The sequence below is a fragment of the Hypomesus nipponensis genome, chromosome 6 (genome assembly GCF_054491055.1).
Source record: "Hypomesus nipponensis isolate SF chromosome 6, ASM5449105v1, whole genome shotgun sequence".
In the NCBI taxonomy this organism is placed as follows: Eukaryota; Metazoa; Chordata; class Actinopteri; order Osmeriformes; family Osmeridae; genus Hypomesus; species Hypomesus nipponensis.
In genome coordinates, this window is record NC_140366.1 from 5,078,786 (window position 1) to 5,104,852 (window position 26,067).

General features: G+C 46.4%; 1 protein-coding gene across 1 annotated transcript in view; it reads left to right on the plus strand.

Annotated features, from left to right (window-relative positions):
* Positions 1-24,707, plus strand: part of galnt14 (UDP-N-acetyl-alpha-D-galactosamine:polypeptide N-acetylgalactosaminyltransferase 14 (GalNAc-T14)) — a 73,282-nt gene extending 48,575 nt beyond the window's left edge. The window contains exons 4-15 of the mRNA XM_084700681.1: positions 2,110-2,177; positions 2,674-2,739; positions 4,819-4,940; positions 7,073-7,160; positions 9,529-9,613; positions 12,652-12,755; positions 13,128-13,254; positions 16,207-16,299; positions 16,648-16,731; positions 17,828-17,972; positions 21,819-21,938; positions 23,900-24,707. Of these exons, the coding sequence (XP_084556807.1) occupies positions 2,110-2,177; positions 2,674-2,739; positions 4,819-4,940; positions 7,073-7,160; positions 9,529-9,613; positions 12,652-12,755; positions 13,128-13,254; positions 16,207-16,299; positions 16,648-16,731; positions 17,828-17,972; positions 21,819-21,938; positions 23,900-24,058 (1,261 nt within the window). The 3' untranslated portion in view covers positions 24,059-24,707. The remainder of the gene's footprint in view (positions 1-2,109; positions 2,178-2,673; positions 2,740-4,818; positions 4,941-7,072; positions 7,161-9,528; positions 9,614-12,651; positions 12,756-13,127; positions 13,255-16,206; positions 16,300-16,647; positions 16,732-17,827; positions 17,973-21,818; positions 21,939-23,899) is intronic.
* Positions 24,708-26,067: the final 1,360 nt, after the last annotated feature.

The following is a 26,067-nucleotide window of genomic DNA, read 5'->3' on the forward strand; positions in this document are numbered from 1 at the left end:
GGGTGTCCGGGCTCTCCCTTAGAGATAGGGTGAGAAGCTCGGTCATCCGGGAGGGGCTCAGAGTAGAACCGCTGCTCCTCCGCGTCGAGAGGAGCCAGCTGAGGTGGCTCGGGCATCTGATTAGGATGCCTCCTGGACGCCTCCCTGGTGAGGTGTTCCGGGCACGTCCCACTGGGAAGAGGCCCCGGGGAAGACCCAGGACACGCTGGAGGGACTATGTCACTCGGCTGGCCTGGGAACGCCTCGGGGTCCCCCAGGAAGAGGTGGTGGAAGTGGCCGGGGAGAGGGAAGCCTGGGCCTCCCTGCTTAGGTCGTTGCCCCCACGACCCGATCCCCGGACAAGCGGAAGATGACGAGACGAGACGAGATTAGAGGGAGTAAAGGGAGAAAGAGAGGAGAGGGAGGCAGGAAGGGGACGGGTAAAAGAAGTGAGATGAAGTGGACAGAGGGCGGAAATTGTGCGGCAGAACTTAAATGGACTGGAAAATGTATTTCTGTCAATCACAGTTTCATACCGTCAACACTTCCATCATTCCGATAACTGAAATCCTACCATACACCAGGGGAGACTCTCAAGGGATCTCTTACAGGGACACAGGAGCAGTATTCCAGGAGAGGGACCCAGGGCCATCCTGACCCGGAGCTGGTTGAGGGTCTCAGAGGTTTGAAATGGGTGAGAAGAGAAGAGAGAAAGGGATGTCGGAAAAGAGGCAGAGAAGGACAGGAGAGAAGGCGGGACAATAGGGTGAGGCGTGGGAATAGATGAGAGGAGAGACTGAGTGGGAGGAGAGGAAAGGAGACTGAGGAGGAGGAGCACGAGAGGGGTGGAACGAAGGAGAGGGAGGGAGGCGAGAGAGGAGAGTGAGTGTCGACTCGGTGTGGGATTTAAGGGTGAACTTATTTGAAGGTGGTGCACTCCTCTTTCTGCTTCATCACCTCCCATCTCATCCCCTCTCCTTTTGATCTCTCTTCCTTTCTCCTTGCTCCCTTTTTCTTTTCTCTTTTTCTCCTTCTCTTTCCGCTTCATCTCCTCCGTCTCCTAGTCTTTTCCAACCCTTCCTCCTTCTCTCCCCTCTCCCCCCATCCCTGTCTTCGTTTCTCTCTCTTTCTCCCCTTCTCTCTCTCTCACACTTTCTGCTCCATCACCCTCTCATCAGTGCACTGCCCCAAGAGAGAGTGAGATGGAGGTTTTATCCAGAGAGATGAGAACAGAGTTGGGAGGGAAAAGAAATCAAGCAAAAAGAAATAAAGACTGCTCTCTTTTGATCTGTATGCTCCTGTTATTGGAAAACAGTTCAACACATGTTCTGAAGACGGGATGCTTTTGAATAGTTAGTGTTCTGACCTGGAAAACATTTCGTCTCGTCATCTACCGCTTATCCGGGGGTCGGGTCGCGGGGGCAGCAACTTAAGCAGGGAGGCCCAGACTTCCCTCTCCCCGGCCACTTCCACCAGCTCTTCCTGGGGGACCCCGACGCGTTCCCAGGCCAGCTGAGAGACATAGTCCCTCCAGCGTGTCCTGGGTCTTCCCCGGGGCCTCTTCCAGTGGGAAAACATTTCTAAACGTACTATTCTGATGCCTTGTATTTTGTTCAACGCCTTAGTGAATAAATATAATCCATCAGTCAAAATACATTGTAATTGTTACTTTCCGATAATTGTCACAAAATTGTAGTTCGATGGGTTAGGATTAAGTATTACCTTGTGTGGTTAGGGAATTTCCAAAGAGAGTTACACTTCACTAAAACAAAATTCAGGGTCCTTTGGTCACTTTTTATTTGGTCACTTATTATTGACCGAACATACATTAGCATTACGGATGTCGAAGATGTAATGTAGGTAAACGCTGAATATAAAAACTACCCAACAGCTCCATCAAATTGCTAGCTAAGGTGCCACTCCAGAGGTGGTTCATTGTAGGCGTGAATCTGATGACCCCAGATCACCCGAGAGGCCAAGAGGGAGGAAGCTAATAGTGATGATGAATGCCGGGAGCCCTGTGACAATGGTGTTATGCGTGTGTATGGATGATTGATGTGTAATGTGTGTGTGCGCTTGGCAGAGCGACAGTTGCCTTCTAACACTTTCCAACGCTAATCCCCCCTCTAGTGTGCTGAACCGGACCCCTGTTCACCTCATCCATGAGATCATCTTGGTGGATGACTTCAGTGACGATGGTGAGTCGCCGCTGTGCCTTGTGGGAATTGCGGTCCACTGCCAGCCAGGATGGAGAGAGTGGATGAAAGGAGGAGAAGACAGAGAAAAGGGTCACATCCCATTCCTCCAGAAATGTTCACCTTTGATTCCTCAAAGAAGGATGTCTTGTTAGGCTTTGTTTACACAATATGGTAGAGAGATAAGACTGTAGTGGACGAGGGTAGCAGATGAGTCAGTAGTGGATGACGGTAGGTGAGTCAGAAGTGAATAAGGGCAGCAGATGAGTCAGTCGTAGACGAGGGTAGGAGAGAATTATAACGGGAGGGAGAGCCAAGAGGGACATGCTGAATCAGACAGGGACCTGGTGAGACCACTGTGGACGATCAGCAGAGGAAGGGAGGACTCAGACACTGAGCAGCAAAGACTGACATTAATGAAGCACATTTCCAACGCCACATACGGTAATGAGTGAGAAACGGCGCCGAGTATGACATGAAGTATCAAACTCTTTTTCAGCAAACGACTGCCTTCTACTCACCAAGCTGCCAAAAGTCAAGTGTCTTCGCAATGACAAAAGAGAAGGTAATCTTCTTCGGCTTGTATGTGTGTCCCAGCTCACTCCATCCCAGCCTGAGGAGGTAACAGTGTGTGGAGGAGATACCAGCTGGAGACTGGGCCCATGCCCAAGACTTGATCACCTCCAGCATGAGCTGGCTGGTGTGTGACTCCAGAGGTTCGAATCTGGGTCATATTTCAGAAGGAAAAAAACCCACTTAGCCCACTAAACTAAAGCTTTACTTGCAGTAGGAACTAATATAGGTGGGGATGTGTGTGTGTGTTTGTTTTTGTCTGGGTGGGTGGGTGGGTGGGAGGGAGGGAGCACCCATTTGCACTGTCAGCAGCTATTAGTGACTAGGTTTGGGTTTGAGTAGAAATCCATTAGTGTGTCAAACATGCCCTCTCACACAACCACACACACAGTATGTGTTTTGGGGGGGTGAAGCCAGCTCATCCAAAGAGGGTATTCATCTGATCTGTACCGGAGAAAGGGGTGAAGGGAGAGGGGCTGTCAAGATGCTCAACAGCTCCGAGTTAAACAGAAAATGATGTTGACAGAATTACAGAAAGCTGTTGCTCCATTCCATGTTTGAAAGTTGAAGACAGCCAGAGTTTGACTGCAGGGCACAGTCGGTTTAAAAAAAGCATAGCTATCTTAAAGGGTGTTCGAAATGGCTGTTTGTGTGGGTTTAATGTCTGTTGTGTCTGTGTTTGAGGTGTGTGTGTGCGTGTGATATGTGTCTACATTGTCTGTGTGTGTGTTTGATTGATCTGTGTTGTAGCTGAAATAAGTTGTGTGTGTTTGAGTTGTTTCTGTGTGTATGCCTTTTTTGACGTGTGAATATGTTATCTTGAAATGTGTGTGTGTGTGTGTTTGAGATGTGTTTGAGGTGTGTATGTATACCTTTGTGTGTATATTTGAGGTGCGTGTGTGTGTATGAGATGCGTCTGGTCACTCCTGTAGTGTCTGAATGGGAAAAGACCGAGGGCTGACCAAGTAATGAGAAGCCTGTCGGGCCGATGTCAAATCTCAGACCTTTTGAATCTCTCTGCTACAAACCCCCTATGTCATCCACAAACACATTCTGCAAACACACACTCTCCCTCACACGTGCGCACACGGCAATCAGATATTATACTGTGACAATACCTAATCAGCAGTGAAAATCATTACAAGTCCAATTAGATAGTATCTGTGAGCTGATCCTGGCTTTCCTCAATAACAAACAGCATCGTTAGTCTGCTGAGATCCCCTGGTGCATTACATCGAGGAGGTTTCATTAAAACACACACACACACACACTATCCCTCAAGTGCACACACTATCGCAAGCGCACACCGTCTCAGGGTGGGTGTGTATGTGTGTGTGTGTGTGTGTGTGTGTGTGTGTGTGTGTGTGTGTGTGCGCTCGACAGTGTAGTTAACAGCCCCCAGAGGTTGGGGTTGAGACGGTAAATTGTAAATGGTTTAGGGTGTTTAGACCTGATTGTCTTTTTAATGCTACAAACAGCAGAAGCTGTTAGGCCATGTCTACTCCATCAACTGTGGAAGGAAAGGTAATCAGTGCTGCCTTTCGCACACACACACACACACAAATGCACGCTGTCGCTACGGTCTTAGTCGGGTCGCAGCAGTCAAGGCAGATACGTCCTTTGGCATTCTGTTCTTTTCAAAGTCAGCCTGCACCTAGCCACTGTTTGACGTGCGCGCACGCGTGCGGGCGTGCGTGAGGGTGTGAAACCACCCATCCAGAAAATAAAGCGTTATTGAGGATGAAATGGGATTTTTAATTGGCTGCAGAGTGTGTGTGAGAGCCGCGTGGGGGGGGGGCTACCTCTCTCACAAAGACGCCGTGTCCTGTGTCAGGCGCTATTGATCTATCTGCCTGTTTAGCCTGGGCAGCATGTCCCCCCATTACACAGACACACACACGCACTCATACACACACCCTAACTATAGAACACAGAGGAAAAGGATAAAAGACATACTAACAAGAGACAGATGAGGTAGTCTACTAGAAGTAGGCTCAGATGTCACCGAGGTTACTAATACTGAGAGGAGGACGCGACGAAGTGTGACCCCTGACCCCTGTGTGTCCTGCAGGTCTGATTCGCTCGCGGGTGCGGGGGGCGGACCATGCCTCCGCAGGGGTTCTCACTTTCCTGGACAGCCACTGCGAAGTCAACAAGGACTGGCTCCCCCCCCTGCTGAACAGGATCAAAGAGGTACCCCCACATGTGTGTGTGTGTTTGCTAGCAAGTGTGTGTGTGGGTGTGTGTGTGCTAGCAAGTGTGTGTGTGTGTGGGGAGGAGTTGTTTGTGTACCTCTGTGAGGTTGAGGCAGCCTCCCTTCTGAAGCTCAGATCTCTCAATAAGGAATTTGAGCTACAGTGACTCGCTCTCTTTCCCTCTGTCTTCCCCTCTCTCTCTCTCTCTCTCTCTCTCTCTCTCTCTCTCTCTCTCTCTCTCTCTCTCTCTCTCTCTCCTTCTCTCTTGGGTCTCTCACCTCATCTGCACGAGTGCCACGCTTCTCCCCTTTCCTCCTCCTGTTTACTCTCTTTATTCATTTCCCCCTGGCTGAGGCACAGGGCACCTGTATGTGTGTGTGTGTGTGTGTGCTCACGAGTGGCTGCGTTACATGCTGCTCAGACACTCTCAAACGTGGATCCGGATATCAGTGTTCCATACGCAAATAGATATCTGGACAGCTGTGCCTCGTACTCAAATGCTTGGACAGCTGTGTTAACCCGCCCACATCAGAATGCACGATCACAAAGGGGGTTGTCCCGGTGATCATGAAGGTCAGATTCAGGTCACTCCTGTTCCTGAACACGGCGCCCTCCGACTGGCCCAGGTGCACAGAGGCAGGCCTTGTCTGCGCGAGGTCGATGCCTCCAACAGAATCAGGATTGATTTTAAACTGGGGGACTCATCCATCACTGCCTCCATGGACCCACGTCTCTCTCTAAATGCAGGACGTATTGATCTGGGCTGAGGTATAACGCATATTAATAAAGCATGCTGCTGCAGGAGAAGCCTTCCTGCTATAATGCCCCTGCCAGGTTGAGTCAATGGGGGGGGGGGGGCGGGGTTCCATACATGGTTCTATACCCTGGGTCCGTGTCCCGAACGGAGGTGGCGACTGAGAGTTCTGGGGATTCTTGACATTTGAAAACTTCACACGTCACACTGTGAAGTCTTTGAAGCCTGGGGGCTGGTCACACACAACCTCCCTGACCAAACAGCGTGGCAGAACAGGGGAAGCAAATAAAGGCTTTAAAGATTTATGTGCGTGTGCGTTTGCTCGACTGTGTCATCTACCGACAAGGATTTTTTGGAACAGAGGCGGAAACAGGCAAAGAAAGTATCAGATGATGCACGCCCATACGATCAAACCCCTCCTGTAAGCAGTGTTTGACCTGTACCTACACAGCCCCTCGTTGTCTTGTTAGACACAGAATGCTTGACCTTGTCACTGTGACAACCCGCTTAAAGTAACATTAAAATCAATAACCATCAAAGTCCAACTCTCACAGATTCAAAAGGTCTGGCTTTAGACTGTTATATAAACACAGCTTTTTGATATTTAGCGCAGTAAACCGTTGTGGTAGTTTTACGGGTTTTACAGAGCAGCACTGGTATTCCACTCAAACAGTCCTACCTCACCTGCCTGTAAATGCCAATAATCTAATAGTGTGGCATGAGGTCAAAACCCATCAGAGCTTTACTCAATGCGGTTCAATATAAATCACATCCAGCTGCAATTCAATATAAATCATATACAGTCCATTAAGTGAAGTCCAGAGGCTGTAAAGGGGCTGGCGTTGCAGCCAACCCGACAAAGGGGTACTGTTCGGATGCTGATATACGTGTTACATTAGCATCAGTGCATCAGAGTACTGCTGCAAGGGAGTGCAGCTGTATGTTTTCACAAAGTAGTTTAAAATGAACATTATTATCATCGTTAGAAATGAATGTTTGAAATGTTTTATTTTAGCAACAAAATATCATTTTGTCAACAACCTTTTAGAAGTGCAAAGGTGTTACAAAAGTATCAAGAACATTTAAGGAATTGTATGTATTGACAAATACATACAAAGACAGTTGTCAGTATTATGCCCAATATGAGAATAGAAACAGTACGTTTGTTCTAGATGGATGGTAGTGATACCCTGGTATACCCATGGTATACCATCAATCTAGAGAAGAATCCATGGAAATGTAACATCCATGATGGCCAGTGACTCAGTCTGGTCCTGGTGATTCAGTCTTATGAACAGGTTTGAGCAAGAACGATGTTCAGTTTTGACTTAACTCTCTCTCTCTCTCTCTCCTCTCTCTCTCCTCTCTTTCTCCAGGACCCAAGCTGTGTGGTCAGTCCAGTCATCGACATCATCAACATGGACACCTTCGCCTACGTAGCAGCATCCTCAGACCTCCGCGGAGGTACGTCTCTGCTCCCCTCCGTCCTTCTGTCTGTCCCTCCCCCCATCCCGATCGTTCACTCCATCATTTTCTCTTCCTCGATCCCTTTTTCCTTTACCATCCTCTATCCCAGTGTTTTTCAAACTTTTTTGAAAAACACATTTTTTACATAGGAAAAGTCTTGCAGCACACCACCAACCAAGAATGTTACAAAATGACACTCTGTAGCCTAATACAGTATATATAATGACAATATAGTTTCTCAAATATAGTTTAAGCTTGCTTGGCACCATGGTGCTGTTGGACAGCTTCTCGCCATACACGAAACATAATGGAGTCGGTGTCATCTCATCCCCGGTGAAAGGAAATCCGAACGAAAGATGTAGCTCTCGCTGGATTGTCTCAAGCTCACCGTCTTTGCTTTCTTTTTACCACCACTCAGCTGAGTCAGAATCTTGTCCAGGGCCCAGTTTGGAGTTTGCATTTTTCCTTTTTTTTTACTTCTCCATGACTGTCACCACGACCTGTCGAATTCTTGTCTCTAAGAAGAAACGAGGCAATTAGCTACCTGCTGTCACCCGGACGGATATGACCTTACTCTGCCAGTCACTATATTACAGCACAGACACTCGACAATGGTATATCATTTGCAGACAATAATTAATAAATGTTAATAAAAAAGAATTTTAAGACTAATTAAGTGGAACTGGATCATTTCTCACAGCACACCTGACGACCCCCTCATGGCACACTCGTGTGCCGCGGTACTGTGGTTGACAATCACTGCTCCATCCATCTTCATCCTCTATCTGTCTCCCCATTCTTTGTATGCAACTTTACCTCCCAGCTCGACATCCCTCCATGAATGCAACCGTTTCCTACTCTATAATACCCTCACTGCAGTAGCGGACTCACCTTATCCAGCTATTGCTTTGGTATTGATCTTGATTCAGCAAAACCCAGTTATTTTCTATATCAACCATCACCTACAGTAAACAGGGAGCTGGGAAACGAAACAAGAAGGTGGATGGAAGATGGGTGGGTGTATAGAGAGTAACTGTAGTTAACGCGTGAACCATTCACAAAATGTTTTCCCCAACCCTGGACATTGATCCTTGGATAGTGAATGAGTTGCTGACAAACCAAATACTCGGATGCCCACCTAATGCAGAACATCACATGCAGTTAAACGACATCAAGCTAAAACAAGATCGCTTGACTGCGTTTTTCCACTTGAGGCCGCACGATCGCGTTGCTATGGTTGGACAGGTGTGGCCATAGTTCATCAAAGACAAAAGTTGGGCTTTAGAAATAGCTTCATTAGTATAATCGTTTGACAGATTGATAAAGGGAAAGAAAGTGTGAAAGACGGAGAATCGTGTGAGAGAGAAGGGATGCGATAGAGAGGAGATAGTGTGATAGATAGAGAGAGGGACTGAGAGAAAGAGAGAGAAAGAGAGAGAGAGAATGTGTGATAGAGAGGGGACAGTCAAAGAGAAAAAAAGAGAAAGAGAGAGAGAGAGTGTGTGATAGAGAGGGGACAGTGAGAGAGAAAAAGAGAGAGAGAAAGAGAGAAAGTGTGTGATAGAGAGGTAATGTTGTGATAGAGCGCGGATAGTGGGACAGAGAGGGGATAGTGTGATAGATAGTGGAAAGTGTGATCGAGAGGGGATAGAGAAAGATAGATAATACAAAAAAGTGAGGGAGAATGATAGCAGGAGAGAAAAAGAGGGAAAAGAGGACTGGGCTGAAGACTGCTGTGTTAGCAGTCCTGGGTGGGCCTGCCAAATCAGCTCCTCTCTTTTTCTCTCTGCACACACACACACACACACACTGTATTATCTGTGCAAATATCCTTCTCATGCATATGTGACGCCTTGAAGGACACAGGCCAGGGGGAGGGGCTAATAGCCTGCCAGAGGTTATCTCAAGGTCCCGCCTAGGCACACCTTCGGCCAATAGGCTGGCTCTTCTGGTGAATAATGAGTGTGATTAAATAAGAGGCATAGGAATGCCGGCTTCATTACTCTCCGAGTAATAAAGCATTTGATGAAAGCTCCGAAGGGCTGTGGAACGTTCATCGACCTATCTGCTCCCTCTTCAGTCCTTTTTGGCCCCTTCTCTCTGCCTTACCCCCCCCCCCTCCACCCTGTTCCTCCCACCGTCCCTCTCCTTTTCTCTCACATCCATAATCCCTTTGTCGTTAGTTGTTAGTTCTACGTCTCTTTGGCCCCGTACTGATCTCACACTCAATCTTTCGTTGTTGGGGTATTTTCTCTCTCTCGCTCTCTCAATCTCAATGTCCTTCTTTAATTGTGTCCTTTCCTCCGTCCTTACAAGCATTCATATGAATTACCTGTGTGTGTGTGTGTGTCTGTTTCATCCCCAGGGTTTGACTGGAGTCTCCATTTCAAGTGGGAGCAGTTGTCTGCAGAGCAGCGCACCCAGAGAGCTGACCCCACCGAACCTATTAAGTAAGAGAAGGCAAGCATAAAGACCAGGAGAGGAGAGGAAGGGAGAAACAGGGGGGGGAGAGCAGAGGAGAGAGGAGGAGAGGACAGATAGGACACTGGAGAAGAGTAGAGGAGGAGAAGAGAGACGGGTGGCCGGAGAAGAGCAGAGGAGAACGGAGGAGGGAAGAGGAGGAAGACATTCAGTGGGACGCTACGCAGAAAGAGTCCTGTTGAGCTCAGTGAAGTTGCACATCACACACACACACACACACAAACACACACATACAAATCATCATTGGGAGTAATGACGACAGAGACAGCACCAGGGATATGGAAGAGGCCGGTGGTAAAGGTGTACAGATGGTGGGAGCAGAGAAGTGCACCGACATTTGGAGGGGCTATTGCTCTAACATGAGCAATAGCCCCCCCACCCACCCCACCCTTATTCCACCCCATCCCTAAACCTCTCTTTTCTCTACAGAGCGCACAATAATGTAACAGACTGGACATAACTACGTTAGCCTGCTGCTGCTACATAGGCTATTACTTAGCTTTAGTTCATGTAACGTAGCATGATTACATGTCAATATAAGGCAAGGTAGCGTGCCGTGACGTTACAAGGTGATGCTGCACATTATTTGAGACACAAGTGGATTCTTGTTTTCGTTTTTTTTATTTCAAGTTTTAAGTCATGTGAAAGTGGAAGGGTCTTCTCTCTCCTTCACTCGTAGTGCACCAGCGTGAGAATACAAACAACGTCATGTGACTATGTCATGTGACGGGGGGCAGAGGGCACTGCTGACGTTATGGTGGCAAAATAAATGAACACAGAACTGGATGATATCGCAATTTCATTTCATTGAACTTTACTAATGATGGGCTTATCGTATTGATGCATCCACAAAAAAAAAAAGGTTATTTACTTTCTCCAGAGGGGCAGATCAGCCAATCAGGGCAAACGGGCTGTTGCCCAGGAAACAATAGGCCGTACCTGTGCACGTCCCTATGTGGGAGCATATCTTCTGTGTAGGTGTGCGTGTGCCTCAGTTCCTGTGTATGTATGTGTTCACAATCCTGGCAGACATCAGTCACTACGCTCTGTCAGCCGCCCATGTCACGATCACCTCACACCCGCCTCACAACCAGAGCTCCCGCCAACCAGTGGGAGCCCGTGAGTCACAAGTGGGTCACCATCCTGTTGACTTGGCTTACCCACAAGTCTGTTGCTAGCTGAACAGGGTGTTAACGACTGCTTGTTCTGCCCAGGAGTGCTTCTCATGTTCTGGTGTTGTGGTGGGGAAAAAGGATAGGATGCTGTACAGACAGAGAGGGCGGAGCGGGGAGAGGGGGGGGGTGCTTAAAGAGGAAGGGAATTGAGGAAAACAGGGGGAAAGTGTAAAGGAAAAGGAGGGAAAAGAAAGCAGAGCAGAGGGATGGATGAGGAGCTGGATTGTGGGAAGACAGGAGAGAAGAGATAGGGGCATTTTAAGCATGGTAGCGTACGACGGTGCTCATTGGCTGGTTGGATGACGAGAGGAACGAGAACCTGTGGACAGACGGGGAGTGAGGGTTGAATGTTCTGTGGATGTCAGAGTTTGCAGCCCACACTCCTGGCTGTGATTTAGTGGAACAGACGTTCTGTCAAATAAAAATTTCGGACCCACCCCAATACCACCACCACCTCCCACCGTCATGGATATTTAAAGACAAACACATGGTCATTGATGGAATTGACTGTTTTTTAGGATAATAGATCGGGTTATAATTGATGTATTACAGTCCAGAGTGCAGACATTCCTCAGTCAGCCTCTTAGCTGTTGCCTATGACGTGCATTAAAGGCATTAAGATACATTGAAATCTATGTATAGGACTTGTTAGGTATTCTCTGGACTCTGGTTCTCTGGAGCAAACAGCAACTGTCGGTTGTGTTGAGGAAGCAGATTATACTGGCACTGCAGAGACTTGAAGCACGGTGCAAGCAGACGCATTCTCATCTCCGTTTACTCAACGATAGACCTCATAGGACATGCTTTGGTTCTCTCCTTCTCTTCCCGCATTCTCTTATGCATCGATTGGAATTTTAATGATTTATTCTTGGTTAATGGTATCATGTTAGTTGTTTGAGAACAAAATATTCATGGTTTATAGATAAACTTGTTTACCCTTCATACCTAAATGGAGGTTAGTATTGTAATAGTTACCAGTGGTCAGCAGTTGCAAACCATGTGTAAAAAAGGTTGATAATCATGAGATCATTCTGAATGCCATGTCATGCTTTTTATTCACATACTATTTATGAAACATAAGAAAATGATCAAAAAGGGTATGCTTTCATAAATGCTATTATGTACATACACTAACGTTTAATGGATGTGTTAACAAGTATTTTTCAAACACTTATACATAATGCAGTTAATGCTTACTTTAGCAGGTAGTGAAGCTCTATCTGTAAGTTCTTACCTTTAAATTGCCTAATCTAGTGAGAACTATGTAAATTGCATTTTTTCAGTACGGGTTTTCAATAGTAAAAGAACAACATGCTCAACATGAAACATGAAATGTACAGAAAAATAGAAAAAGCTCAATCTAGGTATTTAGCTATTAAAAAGAGCGGTTGTTTTTAATGGTTTTTGGCTTCAGCCCTAAATTCAATTTGTAGAAGTATAAAAGCTAAAGGATGAAATGATATTCTAGACATTTCTGCACTTCAAATTTTGTGGCAACCATTTGGGGAAAGCCCATTTCCTGTATCCTCATGTATAAAGCGAGGTCCTTACAGAAATGTTTTGTCTAGTTGGGTCTGGAAAAACTTGGTGGTCGAATGAAGGCAAATTCCAACATCTATTGAAAAGCCCTCACAGAAAACTGAAGACAGGTATAGAAACAAAGTTGGAACCAACTCCAAATGAATACCCAGGATTTTGGAATGATAGGTTCAACAAGCAAGTGTCCACATACCTTTTGGCATTTTGTGTATGACCCTAACACCCACATACAGTCCTAAACCTTACATTTTCTCTTACTTCCTCCCACCCATCCTTTCTTACCTCCTTCCCAGAACTCCCATCATTGCTGGCGGCCTGTTTGTGATTGACAGGTCATGGTTCAATCACCTGGGAAAGTACGACACAGCCATGGATATCTGGGGAGGAGAAAACTTCGGTGAGTGCTGACCAGGGCGGTTTGTTTTGAAGACGCAGACAGCCTTCTCTGCTGACTCAAGGAAGTCACACACTAGGTTGGCTGTTTCATATCAAATATTGATATGTATAGAGATATATGTAAAGTATATCCATTATACTGTATATAGAGGTTCACAAACAAACGACAACTCTGACGAACGCATAAGACATCTACAGGCACAGCTTGCGGTGTTTACAGAGCTGTAGCTAGACATTTGGGATGTCAGCCTGATGTTACACAGAACACGTGAGGGGATTATGATGGTAAGTGGTTTCACTCATACTGTACACAAGCACTTGGACGGTTTCTTGAAGAGTTCTTTGTTTGTGGAATTCGTGTTTGTTTCTGCAGAGATTTCGTTCCGGGTGTGGATGTGTGGGGGGAGTCTAGAGATCGTCCCCTGTAGCAGAGTGGGTCACGTCTTCAGGAAGAAACACCCCTATATCTTCCCAGAGGGCAATGCCAACACATACATCAAGTAAGACTAAACAGATAAGCACCAATAAACTCGTACGGAAAACTCAACTGTACACTTGTAAACAAAAATGCCATGGTTGTCACTACCAAGTTTGAGCATTTGTGAGTGTGTGGGTACTTGTATGTGTGTCCCCCACTTGAAATATTATGTAAATAATTGCTGTAATTAAAACACACTGCCCCTTCTTTCTTAGCAGTCCTCTTATCAACGGCATCTGTTTATGTTTAATTAAAAGTCATGGCTCTGATTTAAATATGCAAAACGAGTTATGCTGTTATAATTGGATTATCAAGATGGTTGTTATTGTTGTTGTTGCAAAGCACCCTCTCCCTATGCTCCAGGTTCAACCAGGGATTCAACAACCTCCCTTCTCTGTCTGTCTGTCTTTCTGTCTGTCAGTCTACAGGCCTGTCTGTCTCTCTGTCTGTCTACTGGTCTGTCAGTCTACAGGCCTGTCTGTTTGTCTGTCTGTCTGTCAGTCTACAGGCCTGTCTGTCTCTCTGTCTGTCTACTGGCCTGTCTGTCTGTCAGTCTACAGGCCTGTCTGTCTGTCTGTTTGTCTGTCTGTCAGTCTACAGGCCTGTCTGTCTACAGGCCTGTCTGTCTGCAGGCCTGTCTGTCTACTGGTCTGTTTGTATGTCAGTCTACAGGCCTGTTTGTATGTCTACAGGCCTGTCTGTTCTGGTTTGTCTGTCTCTCGGTCTACTGATCTTTCTGTCTGTCTGTCAGTCTGTCTGTCTTTCTGTCAGTCTACAGGCCTGTCTGTCTGTCTAAAGCCTGTTTGTTTGTCTGTCTGTCTGTCTGTCTACTGGTCTGTCTGTCTCTGTCTGTGTACCGGTCTGTCTGTCAGTCTATAGGCCTGTCTGTCTGTCTGTCTGTCTGTCTGTCTGTCTGTCTGTCTGTCTGTCTGTCTGTCTAACTGCCTGTTAGTCTTTGTATAACTTACTCCACAAAACCACATTAGTCTTCAATGCATAATTAATGATTCCTGTCACCAGAATGTGTTTGTGCAGCAGAGTTCAGCGCAGCTAATAAATAATTACTCTGAGGTGTGTATGGTGTGTTTGGAGGTCAGAGTGTGTGTATGTTTATGACAGGTATTGTGTGGGCGCATTGGTGTGTGTGTAACAGCAGCACATGTTCATGTGTTGTGTGTGTTGTGTGTGTGTGTGTGTGTGTTAGAGGCAGGTTGCTCGTTGTGACCTTACAACAACAATGCAAGCTAATACTTGAACCCATGCTTTGATGTTTTCCCTTCGGTACCGTGTGCTGTTAGTGTTCTTGTTGGGTTTCAATCAGCCTAGTTGTGATACTTGTCTGTTAATAAACCTGACTCACCCATAGCAAAGTATTTTAGATGCATACACGAGTCAATTTTACACCCCGCACACGCTCTCACACATGCTTTCACCCGCACACACAGTCTGTCAAATACAAACACACAATCTCACCCAAACCACAAAGACACCTGGTTTCGCAGACTATCGTACAACTTTTATCATTTGCTGAGGTTGTTTTAATTCAACTTGGATGCACTTGATCTCCATCCAACCTAACAAGCACAGCAGTTCTTTTTTTGTAGAACCGTCATTTTCATGTTGCTTTCACACACACTGCAAGTACATTTCTCTTTTTCTCATTTTGAAATACAATACATTTCAAAAATGTCTGGACATTGGATGTGAAAATGAATGTTTCAATTTAGATAAACTCCTCCAAAAAAGTTCGGCAACGTTATTTTGGTCGATTATTCCTCCCTTTCAATAATACCAATTGGTATTGTATTTTATATCTTTGGAAATCCTGATTAGTCACCTTTACAACAAGGTACAGCTTGCAAGGATCGTGCATTCGTGGAATGAGCAACACAGCTAACCGCATGGGTAGAGGCCCCCCAAAAATTGCCCAAATCCCCTGCAATATTCTTCTGTTGGTATTCACCCTCGTCTTGAGTTGCTTGGTGGATTGGATAATTGCACTCTCCCACAGTAATACCAAGAAAACAACACACATTGAAAATGTTTACACTTAATTCATTTTACACTGCGTATGGATCTTCCACAGATCCATACGCAGTGTAAAATGAATTAAGTGTAAACATTTTCAATGTGTGGAGAGTGCCACAACAGCTTGGCACCTCCTCCTCATGCTGCTCACCAGCCTGGTCACACACTGCTGTGGGATGGCATCCCATTCCTCAACCAGGATTTGTCGCAAGTCACCAACATGTTTGTGTTGGTCACACGTACAGCACGCCCATGCTGATCCCACTTGAAGCTCAAAACGAGAGTGAATACCAACAGAAGAATATTGCAGGGGATTTTGGCACATTTTTTCGGGCCGCCACCCACACGGTTAGCTGTGTCGCTCGCTCCACGAATGCACCATCCTTACAAGTTGTACCTCGTTGTAAAGGTGACTAATCAGGCTTTCCAACGATACAAAATACAATACCAATTGGTATTATTAAAGGGGAGGAATAATTGTCCAAAATAACGTTTCCGAACTTTTTTTGAGGAGTTTAGTTCATTTCATGTCATGCCGTTTTTATTGTGAGAGTTTGTTCACCAGTTTGGGGCTGAGTGAGACTGCTGTGAATTGTAGCTGGAAAATGTGCTCAAGCAATCTAGACAAATTCGTGCAAAAATACACTTTAAGGCTCAGAAGCACACTTACACACCTACCTTTGGAAAGGTTATGGGTTGTGAAGGGAGTTGTATTGAATTGAAAGACTTGACTGTCACCGTATAGCTTCGTAAACAATGAAATTAGGAGTGCTACACCGCTTGTTGCATTACACAAAGAAACAGCATAAAAACAAAAAGCGAAGGTCCTACCTCAAGATAAGTACACACAACAAGATGTGTAGTGGTGTGTGTGTGTTGTGCGTGGGTAACGTGTGTGTGTGTATAGCGTGTGTGTGATAGAACGCGGTGTGGTTGCATGTTGCAGGAACACGCGACGCACGGCCGAGGTGTGGATGGATGAATTCAGGCTGTTCTACTACTCAGCTCGCCCAGCGGCTCGCGGCAAATCCTACGGAGAGTGAGTCCCGCGTGCGCGCGCACGCGTCCATGCTCAAACATGTCGAAGCACGCTCACAAACACGCGCGTCCACACACGCGCTCACATCCACATGCTCCAACGCACATACATGCCCCCAGAATGCACGAACACGCGATTAGACGCGACACTCTCACGCGCAACCACACAAAGGGTACGACACATGCTCAGGCCCTCACACAGGCTCAAACACGCACACACAAAGAACAAGAGACAACAAGTGTGTATGTGTGTGTGTGTGTGTGTGTATGAAGCTGTCTCTGGTGTGCGCCCAGTGCATGGCAGCATAGCGTCGATCCTCCTGTTGATCCTCCCCTCCTCTCTCATTAGTATCCGAGGCCGGGAGGAGCTGCGCAAGAGGCTCAAGTGCAAAACCTTCAAGTGGTATCTGGACAACGTCTATCCCGAGCTCAAGTTAGTGCACATGCACGCACACGCACAGAGGCTCTGGAAGGCACGTCCACGTTCCAAAATACAAACATCTAAACACGCACACACTCACGCTCACAGATATCTACACACACACACACACACACACACACTACCACACACGCGCAAACACATGTGCGTACTACCACACACACACGCACACGCCATTATTCCTTTCTCAATACGTTAATCACTCTCTTTTGTATTCACATTCAGTGTTTTTCTCCCCTGATTGCCTGGAATCCCTGAGGCTTTACCATCAGAACTGAGATTTTCAGCTCCATCTGCCTGATGGAAACGCACAGGAAGTGGAGGGGAGCGTTAATCCTACTGAACGAGAGATGAACAGGACGGTCCCGGGGGGGGGGGGGGGGGAGTTGGGGGGGGTTGACCTCACCTCACCTCAGCCTGGTCTGAAGATAACCTCTCCTCCGCACCCAGAGGAGGAGAAACATTGCTGGGAGACAACAAAGCGAGCAGGGAAATTAGCGAGGGGAGCTCACTAGAAAATCAAGTAAGGGAAGGAGTTTGCAGAGAGAGACAGACAGACAGACAGATAGACAGAGAGAGAGACGGTGAGAGAGACCAAGAAAGAGAGACAGGGGCAGAGAGAAGCAGGTGGAGACACAGATAAGTGGCCCTCCTGATACAGAAATCGTCATCTGATACAGGTCTCTTAGTCCCAGCGGGCTGTACTGAGTTGTAGACCTCAGTGGGACCTTTACGTTCGGAAACTCCATGCCGTGATGTGGATCTGCAGCCTTACTGGTTCAAGTCACACTTCAGCCACTGATTGCCTGGGTTGAATGGGACCTCGAGGTTCAGTCCTCAACCTAAATCTAAACAGAATTCGATCCATCCGTGGAGAAAAATGGGCATGTGTGGAGAATAACAATAGTGGGCGAAGCTATGGGGAACGGGCTTCCAGTCTTTGCTGTGTCCCATTGGCTGTGTGAGCAGTCACTGCATCAGATGTCTTTATGAATAGCGGACATGGACGTGCACCCTTTTCCGTGTGGTTCCGTGTGGGATTGGGGTGCACTCTGTCCGTCTCAACACGCCTGTCCTGTGTTTGGTCCAGGGTGCCGGATGATTCCGACTCCAAGTCGGGCGTGATCCGCCAGAGGCAGAACTGCCTCGAGTCCCGGAGGGATGAGGGGCAGGAGCAGCCCGTTTTAACCCTGGCACCGTGCATAGGCACCAAGGCTGTGCCCGCCATCAACCAGGTATAGGACCCCTGCACCCCTCCCCATCTGCAGTACACACACACCGGAGGGGAGTGGTGGGGGGCGGGGGAGGATACGTCTGGCCTGCTCGCCTCTGTCTGTCTGTCTGGTTGGTTAGCCAGCCGTCTGTTATCCCTGTCTGTTTGATTTGCCTGCCTGGCTGTTTGTTAGACCTCTGTCTGTGTGAGCTGCTCTGTCTGTTTTCAATCGACGCAACCAGGTTTGCTTTTCTCTGTCTGTCTGTCTGTCTGTCTGCCAGTCTATCTGCTTGTCTGTCTTCAGTCTATGCAACCAGGTTTGCTTGTCTGTGTCTGTCTGTCTGTCTGTCTGCCAGTCTATCTGCTTGTCTGTCTTCAGTCTAAGCATCCAGGTTTGCCTGTCTGTCTGGAGAGCTGTCAGTCTAGAAATGTCCTGGTTAGTCACTCTAGCAGAGTCTGTCAGAACAAAACAGCCATGAATCCCCTCTCGTTCTCCTCTCCACCTCTCCCATCCCTCCCTCCTTGCCTGTGCCCTCCTGCTCCTGTCATGCTGTCTGTGCTTCTCTCTGTAAGCCATCTGACAAGCATCATCACGCTCCGGGGGATATCCAGCCAGCCTGATACGCCTCTGATACGCCTAGCTCAGCTGCCACATACTCTGTCTCTAGGTAGCGCGTGTCCATTCAACTTAACATGGTGTTCTACAGTGACATTAAATGTTAATTCTGAAAGTAGCGCCCTTGTTTTGAAAGGAGCAAACCAAGATGGTCGGCTCTTTGTAAGGACGCCAGTCAGTGTTGAGGCGTCCGAGTAAGGGTTAATGGGTTTGCAGTCTTTTGTATGGTTCACATGTACCTCACTTCCTGTTCCTCGTCCTTCTGGCGGAACAGGAGTCGCCTTAAGACGAGTTGCAGACCTGAGCCGAAGCTCTCGTTAGCCGAGAGGGGATACTCAGCCAGGTGGTTAAGGGCTCATCAAGAGGGGTCATTTGTCCAAAGGGCTGCCATTTTCCAATTTTTCCCTTGACTGGGTCAGTGCAAGATTAATCAGGGAATGGGGTGGGGGGAGGGTCAGATCGGGGACAGTGGATTCTCTCATGCCTCCCTCTGACTTTTGGCTTGGCTCGGACTCTGAGCCTTGAGACTTGCGTCCAACCCTTATGACAGAACACATTACTTCAAGGTTCCTTAGTTAGTCGACTTTTGTGAGGAAAACGAATTGCATTCACTCCCTTATTGCAGCAGTTTTCCACGAGCAGCAGACAGTTTGTGGTGTAAAAAAAAAAATTGTGAGTGTGTGCGCGTGGTACATAATATGATGTGCAGGGCGTTCATTATTGTCTCTACAAAGCTCATTATTCTGTCTAGTATGCGAATTATACCTCAGCCTGGAGGAACTCCAGATTGGTAGACAAAGGCCAATAGTCGATGAGCAAACTCTTAAATGATTCTGATGCGGAAAAGAAACACAAGCTCGTGTCAAGGTAGCTATCTGAAAGTTGGCTACTAAACCCAGCGGGGCCTCGGCTCACAGCATGAACGGAAGTCTTCAAAGCTCTGGCAGGTATTTATAATGTATGATCAAATTCCATTCAAACATGAGTGAAAGGTGCAGGACTGACTCTCAAGACCCACTTCAGTATTCTGGTTTATAGAATGTTCCGTCACCATGCTCTGTGGAGCACCGGTATGTGATAGATTATAATGAACAGAGGTACCCACAAGGAAAGGCACCACGACTGCTGTCTAATTAGAGTTATAGCCATCCAGTTTAATCCTATCTGACTGGGTTGTGAAGCTGCCTTTTTCTGTCCTCCTTCCCTGCACCAGCAGAGGAGACAGTCAGGGTTGGCCTGTGTCTCAACACTCTTCCCTTGCTTCCTTCTGGTCCAACACCTGCCTGAAAAGCAAGCCCACAGCACTGCATCTCAGGAGTCTAGACCAACACAATTAATTCCTAGCACAAGCTTCTACCCCAAATTGCACCCAGAAGACGAATTGAACTTGTGACCTTTTGATTTGCAGTCAAGTGCTCTAGCTACTGAGCTGCACAGATCTCTAAGTAGTGTCTTGTCTCTCTGCCTAGTGATGTGTGGCTGGGACTATGTGTCTGTGTTTGACCTTTCCTACCCTTGTCTTTTAGTCTCCTGGGGCGGTGAACACTCAGCCAGGTGTGTGTGTGTGTCTGACTCAACATGGCCCACCTTCAGTTATCTGAGGTCCTCTTCCTTCACCTATAGCTCTGTAGGAGAGCTCCTGACTGGACATGTCTCCCCTGCTTTGTACAGTGGCCTGCTAGGCTGCGGGTCTCTCCTGTCCTATACAGTGGCATAGGCTGATAGTCTCTCCTGCTTTATACAGTAGCATAGGCTGCTAGTCTACCCCTGCTCTAAACAGTGGCCTGCTAGGCTGCGGGTCTCTCCTGCACTATACAGTGACCGGCTAGGTTGCTAGTCTCTTTTTTGTAAACTTCCCTGCTAGGCTTGTAGCTTCCCTATGCTGCCTTCATAGCTGGTGGAGGATTATACTGTAGTAAAGCATCCCTTGATGGGATTTGAAAGACGTTCAGACACATGACAAATGTATTTAAATACAGACATTTGATACTCCACACAGCCATAAAGTGGCATATGTACTCATATGTACTCATATGCCACTACAACCTTGGACAGTTTCCAAGGTTGCAGGCTGTAGGTATTGGTAAGCGCAACTACCAGTGTAACATGGACACACACACAGATTCCTTTGGTGTGTGTGGTGAAGACACTGACGCTTTATAGTTTGTCCTTGAGGGAAGGAAGAACCAATAACTGTAAAGTGAGAGAGCAGAGCGACACACACACACACACACACAGCAAGGAGGGCATGTGAGAGCAGGCCCCAGGCTCTATTTGGACCGGTTTCATAAATAGCCATGAATGCATGTGTGTCTGCCACTCCACTGTAGAAAGCACCGGGGCCCATAAGTGAATCATTTAATTGCATCTCGTTGTTCTGGGTCTGGTTATGGGCATTATGTTACATTTTTAGCCACTGGTTTGGTCATCTTTCAAAATTGGAGGATATTGGATGGGGTGTGAGTTGACTGTGTCCTGTGTGGGGCATCTGTGTGTGTGTGTGTGTGTCAGTCGAAAGTTTGCCAGCTCAGTAATACTCCCCAGCCAAGTTCCTCTGGAGACACACTCTTATTATTTCATGATGTATGGAATGTTCCTCCAGAATGCGTCCACTCCCTCAGACAGATGCACCGAAGGCGTGGGCATTGGTGTGTGCAGGGCTCTGTGCGTGTGATGTATGTGTGTGTGTGTGTGTGTGTGCGTGAGTCTGCGTGCCGTGCTCCAGAGACATTTTTTCTGCCTGTGTCGAAGAATTTTTGGTAAAGGAACTGTGACCATCCGGTCCGGTATAGTGGTCTGCCTGTCTGTCACATGGAGGTTACACTTGTATGGGGGAGGGGTTTACAGTTACACTCCAACACACACTCACTCCTTCATTCATTCATTCATTCATTCATTCATTCATTCATCCTGTGCTACTCCGGTTTGCTAATGGTTTAGGGATGTTATTTCAGTATTGTTCATGTGCAATGAATGTGTTCTGTGAAATATGTTATTATGAATGTTTTATTATGGATGTCTCTTTACGAATGTGTTATTTTTAATGTGTTAGGTCTGTGCCATTAGGAGTGTGTTATATTTAATGTGCTAGGTCTGTGCCATTAGGAGTGCGCTGTCATGTGCAATTGGGAATGTGTGCTTCATGTGTGCTTCATGTGTGCTTCATGTGTGATTCATGTGTGATTCGTGTGTGATTCGTGTGTGATTCATGTGTGATTCATGTGTGATTCATGTGTGATTCATGTGTGCCAGGAGTGGATCTACACACACGGACAGCAGATCCGGCAGCAGCAACACTGCCTGTCTCTCTCCACCACCTTCCCCGCCTCCCAGGTGCAGCTCATGCCCTGCAACATGGGCGACGGGAAACAGGTATCACTCTCCACACCCTGAACACCCACCCACACACCCATACACAAACCATGAGGTAACACACAAACAAACACACAAAACAAAGCATGCTCACACACAGGGGCAGCCCAAAATTGTGCGCACATGCATACACTCATAACCCCACACACACAAACAAGTATCCACCCTCCACACATACTATCGCTTACCTGCAGACCTATCCAGCAACCCCCTGCAACAAACAAGCACCTCTTGCAATTTAGTGAACCATATATCACCCTGCTCCTCCATACGTCCACTTCCTGGTGATAGGACAGGAACTAGTATAGGGAGAACCCTAGGAGAGGTGTTACTGAACGTGCATGTGTCTGACGCTGTTGCCAGGATGCGACAGGATACCTCAAGGAGTTAAACGGGGCCGATGTTCAGCAGGAAAAGTGTCTGGCTGAACATGTTCTGTTCTGAACGTTCAGGCAGGGTGTGTGCATCTCTGTATCTCTGTCGGGGAGCACTCCAATGCCAGGTGGAACTGATTAACCTGATTGTGGTCAGACCGTCTCCCCCCTGCTGTGTGCGTGCGCGCGTGCGTGTGCGCGCGTGTGTGTGCCCGTGTGCGGGTGGGTGGTTGTTTTGAGCAGCAAGATCATGTGTTGTTTTGTTGTTTACATTGTTTTGTTGAGAGGCTGAGGAGTGGATGAATCATTTCTGGTGATAATGATGTGCTCTGTAAACCATGGGGGGAGAGGAGGAAGAAAAGAGAGAGGAAGAAAAGAGAAGTCAGGGGATGAAAGAGAAGTCAACAGGGGGATAGGAAGAGAGAGGAGGGGAGGGTAGAAGAGACTGCGTCTTTGATCTACGAAACCATCCTGTGTGTGACTGACAGACGGCACAACAGCTAAGCTTACCTCCGAAAACAACTGTTGTTGGATAATAACAAGAGTTCCCGCAAGTGGTTATAGCGCTAGACTAATACAGGTAACACGCACACAGTCACACACAAATACACGCACCTGCCTGTCTTCGAAAGCTCCCAGAGCTACATGTTCCACCGATAGCTGGTGGAGGGGAAAAGAGCATCGATAGCTAATTAGAGCTCCCCTCGGGAGACCTTTCGGCTGCCTACATACACAAACACACATATATATATTTAACATTATAGACTGCACATATACATATGTACAATACATTGAAAAGGGAAGGACAAGAGTGTGGGTGAGACAGAGAGGAGTGATAAAAGAGCATGACTGGGAGAGGAGAGAGGCAGAGAAAGAGAGATGGGGGGGTGGGCATGAGCCACTTTTGGTGCTCCATGGGATCTGAATATTAATTGGTTTAGTGTTTCATTCTTTTTTCTCCCTCTTTTCAATTAAAAAGTGCCCACCCCCATCGCCGTGGCACAAAAGAGGAAGCGTGTCATTGAGCCAACTGGAGTGTTGCAGTCGTTTGATCTTGAAGGCTTGTTTTCTTCTCTACGCCTCTAAAGACCTGCAGACAAAGGCTGTCTCTCTGTCTGTAGGTCTCATATCCGCCCTGACAGATACAGGCGTGATACGCCTCAGCAGTGTGGCCCTTTCTCGACACACACACACACACACACACACACACACACACAGGCACACTCTCTAACAACTGACTGGTGTTGTGGGGAATGGGAAAGTGTTGTCCTGGCTGTCTTGTTAATATCCTGTTGTTGTGTTAAAATGATAATGAATTTCACAGGAAGAGTACAGGAGGACAGATAAGATTGTGAAACTTTTCGCCAACCCCGGCCAGAGATTGAGACTAGAGTGCCATCCTGTGGTGAAAAGCAACATTTTTCAAAGGAATCCAGGCTTTGCGTACCACAAAGACATTTGAACTCAGTTTTTGACCAGAGATTTGTCACCATGCCTTGACCATTGATTATGTTTTGTCCATACAGGTCATTTCATTTTGTTGTGGATACTGACATTCTTTATTGTTGTCGTTGTTTGCTAATCCAGCGCTGGCAGAAGTCTGGGACCCATCTGGAGCACCTGGCCTCCCACTTCTGTCTGGACAGTGAGATGGCTCTGGATGGCCTGGACAGCAGCCGTATGCTGGTCATCAGCCCCTGTGAACTCTCTGCCTACACCCAGAGATGGGAGGTGCCCTTCTCATGACCTCTGACTTTTGTTGCACCGCGGCATTCTGGGAGACGCCGTTTCTTTTCAGCACGACAGCAGAACTACAACTGTTGTGCCAAGAAGGCTACTATAACGAAGGGCTTGGAGAGGAAAAAGGGGAGAAATTGAGAGAGAGACACAGAGAGAAAAAGAGGGAGAAGGGAAAGAAAAGGAGAGGGAGGGAACAGAGAGATTTATAAGTGACAGAAAAGTGAAGGGGATTAGGTTGACTTTCTTCTTCTCCTAGTTGACAGAGATACTCATGAGATGTCAGGAACTGTGCTTGGTGTCACCGAGCAGCACACTGTTTCAAACGTTTCCATGTCTGTCACTGAAGCCCTGGAATCCCTGTTGAAGACCTAGCTACATCTTATCCAGCGATTGATGGTTCAGAAGTCTGACACAGTAGAAAAGTGTCGCTATGGGGCCATTTGGAATCGGAGGTTAAGGGAGGGAGTCTAATGGCTGATTTTGATATCCATTTTAGGATTTCTGAAAATAAGGTTTCATAACTTTAATTTCATGTTATTGAAATGGTGGTTGCATTTACATATGATTGCAGTGACCTGACTGCTAAATATACACAGCACACACACCTATCTGCTGTTGTATTTTACTGGAAATCAAATAAAATATGGCAAGTGAATCTCTCCTTACCTTGATAATTACTTAAATGATATGGGTGAAGACAAGTAAAGTGGGACACTTTCAGAAAAAACGCTTTATATGTAACTTTCTTCCATGAATGCATTGCCACATAATCAAACATGATACATTTATGAAAAGCTTAAAGTTTCCCTTAAACTCTTCATAAGGAAAAAACATGCAACACCAAACACAGGAAGCGTGACTCTTCTTATAACCCCTGCTGACCAAACCCCACATTTTTTCATGTGATATTGATAAAGTGGGACCAATACTGTCAAAGTGGGACAGCTTTACTGTCGACCGTATTTTTCGGAAATAAAGCCGCGGCCTGTACCCCGATTTTATCTTGTGGTTGTACGGCTTATATTTCGAAGCGGCTTATAGCCAGGTTTTAGAACAAAAAGTGGCTTTGTCCCAAAATCTCTACAGACCGTGCCGCTAATTTAATGCTCAACACTTGAACAGAAGCTTATTACTTGATAGAGGAATTTTTTACTCTGTCGTCTCAGTTAGACTATCAGGGCTTGGAAATACAGTGACTAGCTAAAGTAGGCAAATGGCTAGTCGAACATAATATTTCATAATAACTTCAGTAAATCAAACAGCTGCAACTCTTACGAAAAATAAGTATATTACAGTATACTATAAGTATACTAAAATAGGGATAGTACACTTTTAGTTCACTTTTGATATACTTTTAAGAAGGACGCTTAGAAAATAGTTCACTTTTGAAATACTTTTAAGAAGTGTACTTAGAAAATAGTTCACTTTTGATATAGTTTTAAGTATGCTTTGAAAATAGTTCACTTTTGATATACTTTTCAGAATGCTTGGAAACAAAAAATGGTATACATTTCTTCTGGAGTAGGATATAGGCTACGTTTTCTTTTATTATTCAGCAAAAACAGTCAAAATACTTTTAAAGTACATTACAAGTTATATTTTTTAGATCCATTTTGTATATTCTAATTATTCATGTCTATGAAAATCGATTTTGCATTGCATATTGAAAAAAAAAAAAAAAAATGTGAGCCCTATACTGCCAAAACATTTTAAAGCCCTTTACTTTTATAGGGCTTCTCTCACTCTAATGGAAAAAACAAAAAAGCAGACAGAAGTTTTGCATTTTTGCACTCAAACTGTCTAAAGAACAAAATAACAACGTGAAAAAATAAAGATAGCTTGTTTTGTTGCGTGGTGATTGTCATTGTTGCGCTGGTTTACCATTGTAACCATGATTTAAATGACTGCTACGTTTTATAAGAAGAGCTGGATTAAAACGTTGTTGTCCATCATTCTGCTGGACCTTTCTGCAGCATTTGATACGGTTAACCATCGAATCCTGCTCGCCAGACTAT